The sequence below is a fragment of the Schistocerca americana genome, chromosome X (genome assembly GCF_021461395.2).
Source record: "Schistocerca americana isolate TAMUIC-IGC-003095 chromosome X, iqSchAmer2.1, whole genome shotgun sequence".
Classification (NCBI taxonomy): domain Eukaryota; kingdom Metazoa; phylum Arthropoda; class Insecta; order Orthoptera; family Acrididae; genus Schistocerca; species Schistocerca americana.
In genome coordinates, this window is record NC_060130.1 from 173,165,019 (window position 1) to 173,182,871 (window position 17,853).

At 38.8% G+C, this 17,853-nt stretch overlaps 1 protein-coding gene across 4 annotated transcripts in view; it reads left to right on the forward strand.

Moving 5' to 3' along the window:
* Positions 1 to 17,853, forward strand: part of LOC124554863 (filamin-A) — a 546,889-nt gene that overhangs the window by 326,538 nt on the left and 202,498 nt on the right. For all 4 annotated transcript variants that reach the window (XM_047128531.1, XM_047128533.1, XM_047128532.1 and 1 more), the window contains 3 exons: positions 1,341 to 1,508; positions 5,915 to 6,045; positions 9,237 to 9,372. In XM_047128531.1, coding sequence (XP_046984487.1) covers positions 1,341 to 1,508; positions 5,915 to 6,045; positions 9,237 to 9,372 — 435 coding nt within the window. The remainder of the gene's footprint in view (positions 1 to 1,340; positions 1,509 to 5,914; positions 6,046 to 9,236; positions 9,373 to 17,853) is intronic.

A 17,853-nucleotide genomic window follows, 5' to 3' on the forward strand; every position in this document is an offset into this window, starting at 1 on the left:
GGGGAACAGGAGCGGTCCCTTAGAAATGAGTTTCTCACATTGTCACTTTTTAGCTTGTATGAGACACAATGCTAGAACAATGATGTGTTTGGTGGAAGTAGTGGGTAGAAAAAGACTTGTTTTAGTGATGAATGGAAACTACACCACACAATGTGATGACTGCATGTGATGACTGTCAAGTTGTCCACATGAGCATAAGAGACTGTAGAGCTTTGGCCACAGTATTGGCTCAACATTGAACAATACAAGGGACACAAATCTTTCTATGTCAGTGGTTCAACACAGCCTGTTCTGGTCAGGACTTATGCCCATTTACCATTGTGCTGCCTTTCATTGTCGAGAAATCACTGGAGAGGTACTGCTGCCCGAGGTACTGCTCCTCCTTCAAATCAGATGAGTGATTAGTTACACTTCCATTAATACTCAGAAAGTATCATAATAAAGTAATAATTTGAAAGGTCACTGAAAACTGTAAATGAATGTGATCAAATAACTGATTACATTGTAAGTATTAAAAACAGAAAATAAAGTAAAACAAAGGGTGGAATATAACATTTCACTGATCAACCACCTAGGCATGACATATTATTTTAAGATACTTGATATTTGTCACTTTAGTCCATGCAGTTTCCTTATTATTTTTAAAGGCAGAGTTTTAATATAAATTCAGTTCTTGTATATTGCTTTTAATACTGATTCCATGAGAACTACAATGTATCGGTGGAGCATAATTAACATTGTTGTAATACTACACAATAAGATGCTGGAGGAAATAAAAATTGCTACGCATCCAAAATTTAAAATTGAACTAAAGGCATTTATAATAAACCACTGTTTCTATTCTGTAGAAAAAATTCTGAATATGTAATAAAAAAGTTAGTTAAAAATTAAATTGTAAGAATATGTACCCAGTTTTAATTTGCTACTATTTGCGAAGACTGTACTACTTCAACTTTTCTTTGACTTGTCCAATATCAATTGTACAGTTTGTGCAGTATGATATAACTGGCCCAATAAAAAATTAGTCATGTTAAAAATATGAGTATCAAATGTAAAACTCATTGTGAGGCTCTTTTATTAAAAACATCCAGTCACTGAACTATTGGAGCAAAAGAAATGGGTAGATAAATGCTTCTTCGCACAGAGAAATTTATCCTGCCTGATATTATACCTCAATGATGTGAAGATTTTTTTATTAATGTGTATCATGTATTGGTGTACAAAATATTTTGTAATATATTCCATCTGAGTATTATTCACTGCATTAAATGTAATATATTTCCTTAATTTTGTGGAGTACTGCATTTAGTCTGAGGACAAACAAACTGATTCGGTTACAGGGTCCTGATGGTTATCCAAGAAAAGTTAAAGTAACTGAGAATGATGATGGTACATTCAAAGCTGTTTATGTACCGGATGACTGTGGCAGGTACAAGGTGACTGTGAAATACGATGGCAAGGAGGTTCCACATTCACCGTTCCAAGTTCAAGCATATGCAACTGGAAGTGTAAGTAGTGTCATATGATAAGGTTATTGTCAGCTCCATGTTTTCGTAAATGAACAAAAAATCTCAAAAGTTTTTCGCTGAATATTTAGAACTCTGTAAAGTCTATCATAACAGAACACCATGAATAAAACATGTAAACATAGTTCCAGATGAACAACTCATGTTTAAAATGAGAATCTGTTTTGAATGTACAAAACGGATGTACCACATTAACATCGAACAGGTAACAGCAGTACATTACATACAATGATTTATGTGGCAGATAGTTATACAAAGTGAATTCCATTCTTTTCATAATGTTAACTTTATATACACACCAATAAATTTTCTACTTCAATTGTTATGTGTGTGTCGATTTCTCTGTCATGACTTCCTTGTTCGTCAAATTCTGCATACCATTGCATTGTAGACATAGAGTTTGTAAAGCATCTCTTGTAGTTCAAGGTTATTGTGAAATTTTCTGAGGAAGGCTCATTTTATATGGCCTAAACTACTCTAATGGAAGGTTCTCACAAATCCATACTACTTTTAACAAGAATGGCTTTTCCGTTATAAAATTTTATGGGCAGGATATTTTCTGACAGTTAAATTTTTGTCTATAACCATCTCCTAATTACTCACACTTGTAGCTTAAGCAGCACTGCAGTAGTATAGCCTGGTTCATATTTATTATTTGTGATAGACTTTTTTATTGATAATACTGTTCCACCATCAGTATTGTGTACGTAAAACCTTTACCCAACCAATCTGTCTTTTACTTTTTTGTTTCTCCCACCTCAGAATTTTTTATGTAGGCTCCTTTTTAATAATCAACAGTAATGTTAAAAACACTGTAAAGATGTCTCTTACAGTTATGTCATCTTCAACAAGATGACATTTTTCATATCTATGTCTAATGTCATTTGTAGCATTGGATACCAGTTTAACTCATACTTTCCCACTATATTGTGTCATTTGATAATTTCTATCTCTATCTCTCTCTCTACAGTAAGGAGTTTTTTCCTGCGTGTAGGAATTTCTGAAAATTACAACATTCCACCTTAATCTGACTAGTTTGCAAATCCCTTATTTTTTTCCTATTTGGTTTTTTGAGCTAATTTTTGTCATGGTTGAACTGTGATTTTAATCTGTGTGTGCACTTGGGAACACTTTGCATTTGACGCATCTTGCACAAATTTATACTTCACTTTGACGTAGCAGAGTTTACACAGATTTAAAGTAAAATGTTTGCACAGTCTGTGTGTCCTTGGTTAAGTTTGAGTTCAGAGTTCTGTTTCTAGTTGTGACATATTGGCCACAGACTCAGGCATGAAACTCCAAGTCAAGGAGGGTAAAAAGTAAACAAAAATTGTATTCCTTTAACCCACCCTTCCATAGATTATCTAAGTGTTTGAATTCATGTACTGAAAGTTCCTGTATTATATTGTGAGGTAATAAGTCTGTAGGTTCACAGTATGAAAGTAATTGTTTTGTTTCAGTGATTATTGGGATAGATAAACTTGAAGCATGTAGCGGAGAAAGCTGCTTTAAGTAACAGATTTACTTAAATTTGTTAGAATTAACAAATGGGGTCCACATTGCATACAAACTGCCTGATCCGCATGCTCATGTCTGTTACCCACATTCACGTCTGTATCCACAAAAATATAATTTTGTAAACCGTTTTGGTTCACTCAAACTCTGATGGCAGGACTGCCACTGGCTTATATTTTTGTGGAGTGAAGTCGGACCTCGTAATTTACATTCCATTGACTTAAAAAAAGAGGCTGATTCTAATCAAATTTTTATACAACATAGGCTGTCGTATATTTGATATGTTCCATAAGGTGCAGCTTGCTGTGATAACTAATGAAACTGAGTATGTGTAATTTTCTTCATGATATTTCCACAATATTGGGAAATCAAATTATCATTTTAAAAGTTTTCATCACACATTATATGCTGTTTAAAGTCAGCTATATAGTTAGTTTGTCAAATAAACATTACCTCACCATAATGTTTAAACATGTTAGTGCTCTACACTTCTTAGTGTAATAAGTTATGCATTCAGTACCTGCAAATATATTTAAAAGGAACATTAATACAGTTACTGATTTTATACCAAACATTAATGTAAACAGGAGCCAGGCTATGAAGTGAGGATTTCAGTGGATAGAGTATCATAGTAGAGCTGTTGGCTAGCTTTGTAGCAGCTTGTGGTAACTGCACAAGTGATTGCTATTTCCATTTCATGTACAATGAAAGAAAAGTCATAATTTAGATGCTGGTATGACAGAAGCAGGATGCATGTGCAAATGTGTGCAAAATTAGGAAGAAGAGTGTGTCTTCATATTTAGCCCTTACAGATGTCCACAGCACATCTACCTTTCTCAGGACGCTGTGCATTGAAGCCAATATAGGGTGACTCCATCCCAGATGGGTAATAGTAGTGATTAAAAAGAAAAATAATTATTAATGTAGATTGTGTATAACCTTAGTAGATGAAAATCGTAAAGCTGACACTCTGCTTTAATTTTAGTGACAAAGTAATTATTATTGTAGATGTCCATAAATAGACCCCTAGATATTCACATCAACATGGGCTCCATGAAGTAGCTCTGTCTGCAGAATATATCCACATCTGTGCAGACATCTACTGACTGTCTTTCTTTTCCTTTGAGAGTTATTTACAGGGCTGAATACTGTAGAAAGTTTAAGATATCCTATGTATCTTCAGTGTGTAATTCACACTACTATTATAGGCCAGATTGTGTGGTAGAATGTGTAGGACTTGAGCTTTGCACCAAAGGGAGGTGAATCAGATCTGGTCTCAACTGTGACTCTAGATGAACAACTGTTAGTTGGTTGGTTGGTTGGTTTGGGGGGATTAAAGGGACCAGACTGCTACGGTCATCGGTCCCCAACTGTTAGTGTGATACTCCAGCTAGTGTGGGTATGGTATAAAAGTAACACAAAAGTAGGCAAAACCAGATACTTTGTTCATATTAAAAAGCAACTGAAAGTCCAACACCACACTCAACAGATGTTACATAATTGAGACACATAGGATTCATTGTTTTACAGCTACATCCTTCACCACTCTCCTCTTCCGCACAGGTTATGCATATATATGCATAATATAAAAATTAGTAATAACTATACTTTTACAAATATGTAAAATGTATTTTGATGAAGCCGATTTCATGGTAAACATGCTAAATGGCCAATATATAAGCATATACGCATATACGAACATATAAACAGTAACAATGATAAAAAATAGATCTGGCCACAATCAGGGTGATGAAATGCCAGTTGTGAGTCAATATAATAATCAGAACTCAATGCGCAAAAAAAAAAAAGAGGTGGGGGGGGGGGGGGGGGGGGCGGCGGGCATGTTTCACTATCTGATGATAAAGTCGGAACACACACACATTTACAAGGTGCATGGAATTCTTGATAGCGACTACTATAAAAAGATGCTTATAAAATCTCTCCATCCTCTACTAGACTGCATGTGTGTAGTATATAGGAGTTTAATCCCCTTACAATCACTGTGGTAATGTTTTTAATGCTGCAGTGCAGTGTTTACCTCAAACAAACTCACTCTCTCTTAATTGCTTCATAATGATATATCTTGACTTCTCGAAATAAGTTTGGTATCTCACTTTTAATAACTTGAGGCCATACTGGTTCCTTAATATGAACAGAAAAGGATAGCTTTTACTGATAATCATAACGCGAATTGTTGTATATTCTGTGATATTTTCACTTTCAAAATGTATTGTCAGTTTATTATATTATGCTGTGAGTAATCCAACTACAAGTGGCTTTAAATTTTGCAGTGAATAGGGAAAATACTGAAGTCAATCAAATGATTCCCTGTACCATTAAAGATTTCTGTCAAATAACATTTCCATTTTTTCTTCTTTTGAGAATACTCAGTGGCTATCACTAATAGCATTATCTGTTTCATTGCTGAATATATTTTATGTAACTTTAGATTATGCAGTTAACTGGCTCTTAACAGTACGGTGCACACTTAGTTACTCATTGCTTTACTTCTTTATTGGTAACAGGTGGCCCAATTTACCCTTTAGCATTAGAGAGGTTGAAATCGGTTTTATTAAATGTGGTATCCCTTTAAAAGCTAAAACCTTGTATTACTAACCTTTTAATATGAGAGAATAACATGACCTTAATATGACAATTATTCTCAAACATTCATCAGACCACTATACTTCTACAGAAGTAATTGTGTTGAAAACTATGCAGTTTAAATTGTGGTGAGAGATTTAAAGTTGCTTTTATACTGGTGACTTCATCAAATTCAATGATGTTTATTGTGATAGTGGTGTATGTTCTAGAAAATTGATAGTTGTTTATTTCATATATTATTTGCCTTCATTCTTATTTTTGTGGTGCAGGCTGAGAAATGTAAGATAACTGAAGGCATTCAGCGAGTCCTGACAAGTGGAGAAGAGTACTGCATAACAGTAAATGCTAAAAATGCTGGATATGGTGCAGTAACTTGCCGTATTCGCTCAACTTCTGGAAGGTAAGTACATAGAATAAAAATAGTTCCTTTAGTTCAGAATAGAACTGTGCTCTCAATACATAATGCAGAAGGGAGAAATTGGATAGGCTGTACAGAGGTCATCCTAGAGAAAATAGTAATAACTTTATTTGCAGTATCCAGGAAATGGTCCTGTGCCATAATTGTCACTGTGTGATAAATATCTCTTACATGATACAGAAATAGGTGTGCTTGTTACCATCTGGGAAAAACTCTTTATTTAAAATGTAAATTATGTGTTACATTGTATATACAAGAGTATTTTACATAATGTAGTGACGAAACCATTCCAACTTTAGTGTCACTATATTCTGAGAATAACTCCCTGCTTTTTTTATTAGCACTAGAGGGATTTGGCTGATGATATTTCCCTATCTGTACACATAGGGAATTCTTGGTATACATTAACCTTTCTCCTCGGAGGGAAATCACGGATCTGGGAAGTGCTGAATATTTGAGGCAAGATGTGGAGAACTGCCTCACTGTAGGCAGAGGCAGATCTCAGGCTAAGTTGGCACTGCTGAACATGACTAAGATAGCACATCCAGATTTCTGTATCATTCCTTCACAAGCTCTTCCGTGCTGGGGCTATTAATACTTTCTCCCACTACCACCTTGCTGACTGGTGCTTTCTTTTTAGAATAACTTAACTTTATATTCACCTGTTCTGAGACTTTAGTTTTTATTCCTTTTTTCTTTAGCTCCCTGCCTTGTACACCCAAACTTATTTCATGATATTTAGAAATACTTCCTTGAGAGTTTTGAGTGGATTACTGTTTCGTGATAAAAATGATAGAAACTGTACATTTTACAAAGTGAGACCACAATTGGACAAATGCTATTTTTTGCTGTGTTCAAAGCAGTGCAGGTACTTTATATGAAAAAAAAAAAAAAACTGAACACAGCAAACATTCCAACTGAAAATTGCAACTAAGCAAATTATGTAATCATAAGTTATGGTTGAACTTTAAAGCTTGTTTCCGTTCAGATTAGGATTCTGACAAGAAACACATTATCAGACATAATAAATATGAACATTAAGCAGTATATTTCCTGCCATACATAAATTGTGCCAGGAGAAAGTGACAAAAGTGCAGAAGTATGTTGTTTGTACAATAGGTACATTGACTAATTGTTTTGTGTGTTAATGTGTTCAATTTCCACCTCTGTTCTATCATGAATGAACAATATTACTGGCCATTTACATCACATAGTGATCCATTTTTACCACTGAAGAGATCTGAATTTCGAAGTAATGTTCAAAAGACCCAATCAAAAAGTGCTTCGTGGCATCAGTAACTCACAACATAAATTTCTTGATGCATTTAAATAAACTGCTGTCATATGATTGAAATATAGTTGTATATAGTACAATATTCATCAGACAAATTTCCCATTGAGATACGTTACTAGCCAGTGCAAGCATTGAGAATTGTCTTGACTTGGGAGCTTGAAGTAATGCAGTGTAAGAAGGTTGCCAGTTTGTAGAATATGAGACAACTGTACTGTTGAATGGCAAATTTAGTAGTGTTTCATTCTAAATTGGACTGCATGGCTAAAGTTGCCTTTTGTTACTTAATGACTGCTATTATTCACTGGGAATATGATGTCTTAATATAAGATTGTACCTGTTTTACTGTTTTGTCAGACTTTTCCTCCAGTTACTTCAAAAATAAATGAAATATGCACTTTTCTGGGATCTTCACAACAAACACAGGGCAAGCATATGAGCTTCTTACTTGGAGTGGTTAGCCATTGCACTAAGAATCATCTAAACAAAGAGACATCATTTTACTCTCATTGTTGCAGTTATATTGTAGTGTACTTAAGAGAGAAAGAAAATAGTTATTTGTGCTTTTAATAGAATCTTCCTGATTCTTAAGATGCTGATATTGAAAGAAATGTAACTGATTAGCATTTATGTATTAAGTAAAATTGTAGAATAGTATTGATCTTCATAGTAATAATAGTAAAGTGCAATTCTAATGCACTGGCGGACAGAGATCTTGTACGCATTTTAGAAATACGTGAACCACTTGACTTCATCTTCAGAAAATAGTGTAATGGTTTTCGTACTACTGGAAGGAAGGAAAAGTCTGATCATTTACAAATAATTTAATGAGAAAGATCACATATACTACCAGTGCAATGATAGTAGTAAGGATATTTTGATAAAATAATTTTTCTTCATAAGAGAGAACATAAATTATGGATATCATTAATCTCGAGCTATGGGATTGTGCTATTGTTTGCAGCATATGATTACAGACCAAGTGAAGTGTATTAATTATTTTTGAAGGTTTTTAACTGATACTATTTAATAAAGTAAGACTGAATGTAATATACGAGAGTTGGAACTTAAATAGTGGCAACTATTTATTCACAACCGATACAAGAGAGTTACATGTTTGCACCTGTTACTGTCCTTCAGAGCAGTCATCAGTGTTGCGTAGAACCCATTGCCGGCGATGTGGAAGGCGTAGTACACCGTTAGCAGAACCTGTTCTGTTGATGGTGCAAATGGAGCAGTCTACTGCATGTCGAATCTCTGGAACAGTTCTGAAGCGAATGCTACGAAGTGGTCCCTTCATCTTCGGAATCAAATCAAAGTCATAATGACTTAAGTCCGGGGAGTATGGTGGATGGTACAGTACTTCCCAGTCCCATCGACCGAACAGAGAAGCCACAGCTTGCGCTGTATGCGCCTGCGCATTGTCGTGCAAAATGATGGGTGGGTTGCGCAGAAAGTGTCACCACCTCTTTCGCAAAGCTGGTCGCAGGTGATGTCCCAAAAATGAACAGTAATACTGTGCATTGACGGTCTGTCGTGGAGGAACATAATGCGTTAGGATAACACCATCACAGTCGTATACGAGAATCACCGTAACTCTAGACCACTCCATTCGCACTATCAACAGAACAAGCTCTGCCAACGGTATACTATGTCTTCCACATCACTGGCAATGGGTTCTACACAATGCTGGTGACTACTTTGGTGCAAACATGGAACACTTTTGTATCGGTTGTGAATAAATAGTTGCCACTATTTAAGTTGCAACCCTCGTATATTCAGAATTTTATCCTATTATGTTGACATTTTTGATGTCAGCTTGTATCTACGAAAATGTACTTTCTAGGATACCTTCTGACCAGTTAAACTGAATATGTTACAGTGACTTGGATATAGACATTGAGGATAATGGTGATGGAACATTTAGTATCTATTACACTGTAAAAGATGCAGGGGATTATACACTCAGTGTCAAATTTGGTGGCCAGCCTGTTCCTGATGGTTTCTACACTTTTACAGTAAGTACACTTATATGTCTAATTTTGGGTAAAAATAAAGACTGATAACCTATGCATTTCATTCTGTGATGGTGAAACAGTTTCACAAAGTGTGGATAAGTAATGACAAATATGAGCTTGGTTTTCTGAATGTCTTTGATTTAACAAAGTAACTTTCTCAAGTGAATTGTAATGGCAGTGAATGGTAACAAGGCATGTTTAAATGATTAATGATGAATCGAAGCATTGTTCCTGATTTAACATAACAAACAGGAAGTTCATCACTTAGGTACTTATTGTGATGTTTTGTTCTTAGTGTATGTCATAAACAGTTCAAATAGATAGAGAAAGAAGCAATTTTTACCCTTCTGCTTCCTGCAGTCTTCCAGTATGCAGTTCCATTGTTTGTAGCTTTACTGTCTATTGATGAAACATAATGGACAAATACTTATAGACAATAAGTGAATATCAAAGCAGTTTTTACTGTGAATTTTTCTTCTGTTTCACAAAGTATTGGATTTATATTTTCTGTGGAAGTATAGGAAGGGTTTAAATGTGTAGGGCCAAAGGTGTTGATTTGTAAATACAGGTTAGGCCTTTTAAATGGCAGTAGTTCATAAAAGTTTAACAACTGTTTACAATTTCAGGGCAGACTGGACTGTGGTTTATGATAATAATGACATTCAATAAACATGATACCAGCAATAGTCAGAATGATGTAGCTTGTTAATCACAACCTGCATTTCAGGGTGCAAATTTTGTTTTTAAACAGTTGTTACTTCACATCATTCATGAATGCGCAATATAGAGGTTTACTGTTTGTTTTTTCAAGGTACTGCAAGCAAAGTGGCATATTTTGGCAGTCAGAAGGTTAACCAAAGTACTGTAAAGACACCTAACGGTCTGTTTTCTCCCCCTTGCTCTTTTCTTTATGGTGAAAAGACCACAACTTTCATATATTTTACAAGTATTTATTTATTACAAACAAGTTTTGTTTTGTTAAGCCACAATAATGAAAATTGGTTCAGAATAAGAGAGTAAGATAGTAAGTATTAAGGAAATTAATGTGATTTGTGTGCTTTCCACAACTTATTCTATCACAGAGTGATTGAATATTTCATTAAGATAATCTTTTTGTCTGCTGGTTCCAGACAGTTGGGGAACTACATATTTGTCAATCACACAAAACAGCAAAAAAAGTGTAAAAATGTTAATACAAGATCTCTGTGTGCTGGAGGAACAGAGTGATCCTACAGTCTTACAGTTAGAAAATTTAGAAAAATCTGAATATTGATGATTACTTTGGTTCCACCTTTGTGACAGTGGATAGTTTTGTCATGACTGCCTTTATATACAAAAGGACAATGCTTGATTTGTAGAAAATGTAGTTCTGGTATTGTGGCCTTCCAGGGGGTGTTTTCGAAATTTATGTGCCTTAAAACGTTATTTTAACACTTTTCTGAGCATTTTAAAAGTGTGAAATCAATGTTTGTTTTACATTGCTTCAACTGCAGCAAAAGTTCTAAAATACCTCGTATCAAAATTTGCGGTTCTGATTTTATTTATTTATTTACTTTCATCAGAGGTACCAGTACAGCGTACTGGCGTGTACCGTCACAAATTGAGCACTGCAAAAGGATACTGATAGTCATAAAAGTGTCAGTGATTGAGCAGTTATTGAAACGGATCTGTGTGAGCCTTAGGAACACACTTCAAACATCAAAATGAGAGAATTTTTATACCTATTCTTATGACAAGCTAACAAACTGGCATTGAATAATGTACAAAGAAATTTATATAAAGGTGCAGGATTTGATGAGAGTATTCACGTGCCAATATGTAGTACATATTCTGGCTTATTATATTTACTAGTTAGATAGCAGATTATCACTCATTTCAAATTTACGTTATAATGTCTCGAGCAAATTGCAAAACTGTTTCGTGTCACTGTATCGGTGCAGTTTATCGGAAGTGGCGAGTAGAGATTTTACGTGCACTGCCCTTGTCGTGCATCGAGGTACTGTACGTGTAGGACAGATCGTTTTGAAATATTAAACAATACACAGTTGTGTGATGAGCATTTATTCTGGAACCGATCACAGTCGCAGTTTCACTAAATTAGTAGTAACCGATCGGTCGCAGTCGTTTCCGTCAAAGCTCGGATGTCGATAAGAATTACACGGGCACCCGTTTAGTCGGTCGCCTTACAATGTTAGAGTGTAAGGAAACGGTTCACCAATCTTAATGCTATTTCGTTCACTGCTGTGGCGGTACAGCTCCCTCTACCTCCACCACGGGCACCGCCCGTGCCCCGAGTTACGTAGAAACTTGCGATTTAACGTGAAAGGCGAAACGTGTTGTGTCGCTAAGTAGGCAGGGCTTGTCAGGAGTGGAAATATTGCCGAGTACGAGAAGAAATCGTGTGAGCAACTTGAAGCCGAACCCCCAGGCCTTCGAACTACAGGAGAGAAGCCTGTGGCGAGAAAGCTGTGATGTAGTGGACGCTAGTTTTGCCGTGCGCTGAGTGGTGGCGAGGGCCACCTCGGCTGTCGCGATGTGCACCGACGACGAAGTCGGCGGCGGTGGCGGCGCGGTGGTGGTGGCGGCAGCGGCGGCGACGTTGGTGGCTGGTGTGCCTCCCGGGTGCCCCGCCCTGTGGCGCGCGGATTCCTTGCGCATATAAGGCGGGCGGGCGTGTCTCTGGCGGCTGCCGGGAGGGGATCTTTGTTTCGTGATAGCGCGATTGTGTGCAGTGCGCCGCCAACCGCCGCCGCGGAACCAGCTTGCTTGTGAGTACGATGCACGTGCTGCCGCGCGAGCGCGCTTTTCAAACACTGCGCGCTCCGGCCGCCGCTCGCGCACTTGTCTACCCCACTAGCACATTTTCTCGCACGCGTGCATTTCGCTCGCTGTGACTTGCGCGCACTGCGAACCTTGGAGTTTCACTGTCTTAGAGACGACTGTCTTGCTATCCGCCTCTGTGCTTAAGAGTTTCTGGCCGCTCCACTAAGTACTACACGGGAAAGGGAATCACAGTATGCCACAACCTTCACGCTCTACTGTCAAAACACTTGGTGTACTTACATACGGAAACCGATCTTCTCGCTGCGGACACGCAGTTCGCTACTGTGCCAGTCTGCGACGGAATGTGACGTGTGTTGACCATCGTCGTGTAACTCTGGGGAGAGTGGCGAAACTGTGACAGTACGACGTTCTTTACCTTCTGCGTCAAAGCTTTTAACCTGCAAAAGTAGTTTTACATACACGCTCACAAACATACACGCACACATGCATGTACACCAGCGCACGCCTTCTCCAAAAGCGGCATTTTACACATGCGGCCGCGCTGGCGGCGTATTTATAAGTGTGTGCACGCGTGGTCCCAGTAGCGTCGCCCGTCGCCCCTCTTCTAGGGGGCTGCGCCTCGAAGCGTGCGTGCTGGCGCCCCCCTACCTCTGTGTATCACTTGACAGGTGTTACTACTCATATCTTGACACACTCATTCTCCCCATTTTTTTTCCCTGCGCGTTCGTCTACGGCATACTTGGCTCTAGCCGCTGGTGGCTTGGCTCCGTGTCACGGAAAAGATAGCGCGGCTATCCCAGTCAGCAACTCGTGACGCTCTTACTCGGGAATTCGAGTTTTATTCGGTGTCGAGTGCCAAAGGGCCAGGAGGGGAGCTCTTACTCCACCTGAGATCTGCGGCTGTTGCGCACTGTTGTTTCAGTTTAGTTTAGTTCAAACGTTGCACCGGACCAAATAATCCTGTCTTTGAGAGTAATTCGTGGAGCAGCAGAAGAAAAAAGGAAACGAAAAATCATTTCGCTTTTGTCATGTCACGACCATGTACTCAGTGGAGGCAGTCTACGTGAACTAAAATCACAGAAAGTAAAGCAATGTGCGAAGTCCTACACCTTTTTTTTCTAATTGTGTGTCATGTCATATCAGTTTACTGGTAAATAAATGAAAGGCCTAGTTGTTGCTGCGGTTTAATATTACACACTAAGGTCCGTTTTTCCCGGCATTCTCAGAATTTCACTGATTTTAGAAGGCGTGGAATGGGGTCCTGCTAGCTTCGTGACGTCAGATAAGTTGCTCGAGAGAATAAGCAGCGACAAAGTGAAATCGAAACGAAAGGCTTGCATCAAATTGGACACTACGCTGCAGTAATTTATGTATTTAGCTTATTCACGAACGTCGTTGAGATGACTTGTGGGGAGGGATTTGTGTAGAATAATTGGAAGAACCGCTCAGAAGCTACATATAAGGTGGCTATTGTTGAAAAAACATGTCGCGAAATCACTAATTAACGGCTTTTCTCAAAAGATCGGCATCTTGTTTTATCTGTTCGTGAATGAATACTTTACTTTTTTCGAAGGAAAAAAATGTTAAGACGACCATATTTTATTCTGCCAAATTAATTAGAAAATAAGAATAACAGTAGAAAGAACTCTCATTCCGTTCATTATAAGATCATCTGTCAGAAATAGCTGACCAAATTTTGTTACTTAAGGAGTACTTGTGCTCAAATTCCAGCCCAGTTGTCGTATTTTAGGCTTTTCCCACTCTCTCAGCAGTGTGTTTAGATAGTTATCTCAACAATGCCATATGCGATAATATCTCTCATTGTCGTAATTTCTTCCAACCGGACTTGCATTTTGTGTCAAGTGATACTAATTGACGATCATTGATAAATAATTAGATCATGCTTTGCAATTTATACTCGAGCCCAAAAGGAAGCAATGAGGCACGTTCTAAAACGTTTCTTTGGCAATTTAGTACTTCCACTGGGTGGGTCTAAGTGTAGAGAAACTGACTTGTTGGGTAAATTGTTTGACACATTCTCAGAATCTCTGTTGGATGAGCCCCAAGCCTGTTGGGATTTTTTTCAGCGAAAGGTCACTCACAGATCTCAGCTAAGCAGATGATGATCCTGAATATGTCTAGTAGTGAGTCTGAGACTAGAAAGAAAATGCAATTACGCAACGCATTATTCTGGAATGCAGCACAGGTGCATGAAAGCATCTTTGGTACAACTTGTGCTGACATATATGTTAAGGGAAGTGTTACTTTCTTACCACATGATTTGTAACGTGACACTTCGTCTTCGAGCGTCAAACCTGATTATATCGTGTATCTTACGGTTTTTCTGAAGTGCTACTACCTTCTTCTCTAACAAAACAGAACATATTTCCATAATTACAGCGAAGGTAATCATCGGACATAATACTTGTGACATAGAAAGCAGAACCTGGAAGGCTGGGGAATTTATTTTCTCGTCGACAGAAATCAAATCACGTTGCAGATTAATTGGATTTATTGGGCAGGTGTTTGATTTCTATAGATTGTCTTTGTAACCCTGCTGTGGTGAAGCAGTGTGATCCAGCATTCCCTCTACCCACCACGTCATTCTCGGAGAAGGCGAACTACATGGACGTCTCTCTCTCTCTCTCTCTCTCTCTCTCTCTCTCTCTCTCTCTCTCTCTCTCTGCTATTCCTCAAATGTTCTGATGTCTACATGCAAATTGATATGTAGTTGATGCCCTTTTAAGACACGTATGTTGTGTAGATATACAAGATGGAGACTGCTGTTCTATTGTTGATAATTTACTATTTTTAAATCCGTAAAAAATTGTTTAATATACTCCCGTCAGTTAGATGACGGTCAATTAGGAGAGCGGCTGTCGTTTCTCCGTTAATCGGAACCTGTAGACGTACAGACGACGCTAGGGAATAACGGAGGGAATGAAGGAAGACCTTAAGTGTAATGTCCTGTTGATGATGTCGTTAGAGCGTAAGCAGAAGCTCTGATTGTGAAGGATGAAAAGGAAACTGGCCGTGCCCTTTCGAGGGAACCATTGCGGCATCCGTCCTAAAAGATTTAGGTAAATAACAGGAAACCTGAATCATGACGGGCGTACGGGGATTTGGACCGCCGGCCTCCAGAATGCGAGTGCAGTGTCTTATTACCGCGATCGCCCTATAAGGAGATCGTAGATAGAGGTGGTCTTGCATCACTCGAGGAAACGCTCCCCTATTCCTCACCTGCCATAATGTTCTACTTCATACTAAGAAAATTCTACACCCTTTTGAACACCGTAGGTTGCTATCAGTAAAGTCTTAACTTACAAGGCAACCCTTGTCGGCATAATCCACGGTTGTCCTAGCGGAAATGTTATCTTTAGAATCTATTTGAAACAGCACTTTTTTTTTTTTTGCGAGGCTTCAGATATTGAAGAAAAGTGAAAGCCGCGCAGTTCTGTCACGTGGTAAGGATTGATAAAGAAGTAATACTATCCCGGTAACTGTAGATTCTGCTCGTGAGTCTTGTTCTCCATTATCTTTCACAGAGATGAATCGTTTCAGGAATATCACATGCGAAATGTTAAACTACTACTTCATTATTTTTTTTTTTACATTCTTTTCGGACTTCCTGAAAGATGCAGTCATTGCATAGCTGATGTTATCCACGGTTAAAGGATAATGAATATGACAGAGGGCAGAGACTGTAATTATTAAACGGATTGATTTGGTGCAGCAATGAAACGCTGCCTCGTATTCAGGAGTACGGCGGTTCACATGCTCGTCCGGCCATCCAGATTTAAACTTCCTGTAGTTTGCCAGAATCACTTGCGGCAAATGCCGGAACCATTACTTTGGAAAGGACATAGCCTGTTTCCTTCCGACACCCCAGCTGATGCTCTGTATCTAAGGTTCAAATGGCTCTGAGCACTATGGGACTCAACTGCTGAGGTCATCAGTCCCCTATAACTTAGAACTACTTAAACCTAACTAACCTAAGGACATCACACACATCAATGCCCGAGACAGGATTCGAACCTGCGACCGTAGCAGTCGCGCGGCTCCAGACTGTAGCGCCTAGATCCGCTCGGCCACCCCGGCCGGCTGTATCTAAGGACCTAGTTCACGGGATGTTAAGCTATCCTTGAATCTTTGTTCTTTTCTTTGTACCTAATAATCAAAGAAGTCAATCGCATCCACCACAAGTTAATTAATAATGTTTCACGCGCGGCAGGAATTTAATTCTCATTTACAGATAGTTATCGCGTAACTGGAGTGAGACAGTTCTTCTCAGAGCAGTAATCAGATAACTGTGGAGTTAATGGGCCACTCAGTTGTATTGACTCCCGTGTTGAATTATTTTAACAGTTTAGTGCATACTTTCAGGCAAGATTTGTCAACGAGTACGTCCATCCGTCTTTCGATCTTGGATCTTCCTGTGTAGCGTGCGCTCATTGTCTGGCATGGAAATCACTTCTCATTCCCTCAATTTCAGCAGCAGAAATTTCTAAGTGACGCGCTGATTTAAAATAAAATGGACGAAGTTTACAGGTTGCAAATCTTGATTACGTCGCACACATGACGTGAAAAGTTGTGCGGTGCCATGGGTCCGACGTCGTTAATGAGACTTCCCCCCTGAATCTGATCAGGAGTACAGAGTTTTCATTCATTGCCAGAATTCTCATACACCGTGCATAACCATCCCACTCTACATCTACACTCCACAAGCCACCTTACGATGTGTAGCGAAGGATACTTTGTGTACAACCGTCACTCCCCCTCCCCCCTCCAACCCCCTATTTTCTGTTACAGCCGCTGGTAGTTCACGGGAAATACAGTAGTCGTTAAACCTCCGTGTGTGCTTGAATTTCTCTAATTGTATCTTGTTGGTCTTTTCGCGATATGTACGTAGCATAAATCAATATATTCGTTGAGTCTTCTGGGAACATACGCTCGCCGGCCGGAGTGGCCAAGCGGTTCTAGGCGCTACAGTCTGGAACCGCGCGACCGCTACGGTCGCAGGTTAGAATCCTGCCTCGGGCATGGATGTGTGTGATGTCCTTAGGTTAGTTAGGTTTAAGTAGGTCTAAGTTCTTGGGGACTGATGACCTGAGAAGTTAAGTCGCATAGTGCTCAGAGCCATTTGAACCATTTTGAACATACGCTCTTGAAACTTTTAACAGTAAACCTCGCCGTGATGCAAAACGCCTTTTTCAGCGTCTGCCACTGTAGTTGACTGAATCTCTGGCGCTTTCGTGCTTACTAAACGAACCTGTAACGAAACGCGCCTCATTTCTTTGGTCCTCTTTGTTTTCTGCATCAGTTAAATCAGGTGTGGATCCCACACCTATGAGCAATACTAAATTATTGGTTGAACGAGTGTTTTGTAAGCTATTTCCCTTGTTGACGGACTAAATTTCCTGCCGATTCATCGGATGAATCTTATCCGGCATCTCCCTAACCAGACATTAATTTTATGTGGCCGTTCCATTTCAAATCGCTCCTTAGCATACTCCTAGATATTCTATGCAAGTAACTGCTTCCGGTGATTGTTCTGCAGTTGTGTAATGACATAATACAGGGTCATTCTGTACATGTATTCGTAAAAAGTTACATTTGTTTATGTTGGTAGTCAACTTCCACTCCCTGCACCAAACATCGATTCTCTGCAGGTCTTCCTGCATTTCACTACAGTTTTGT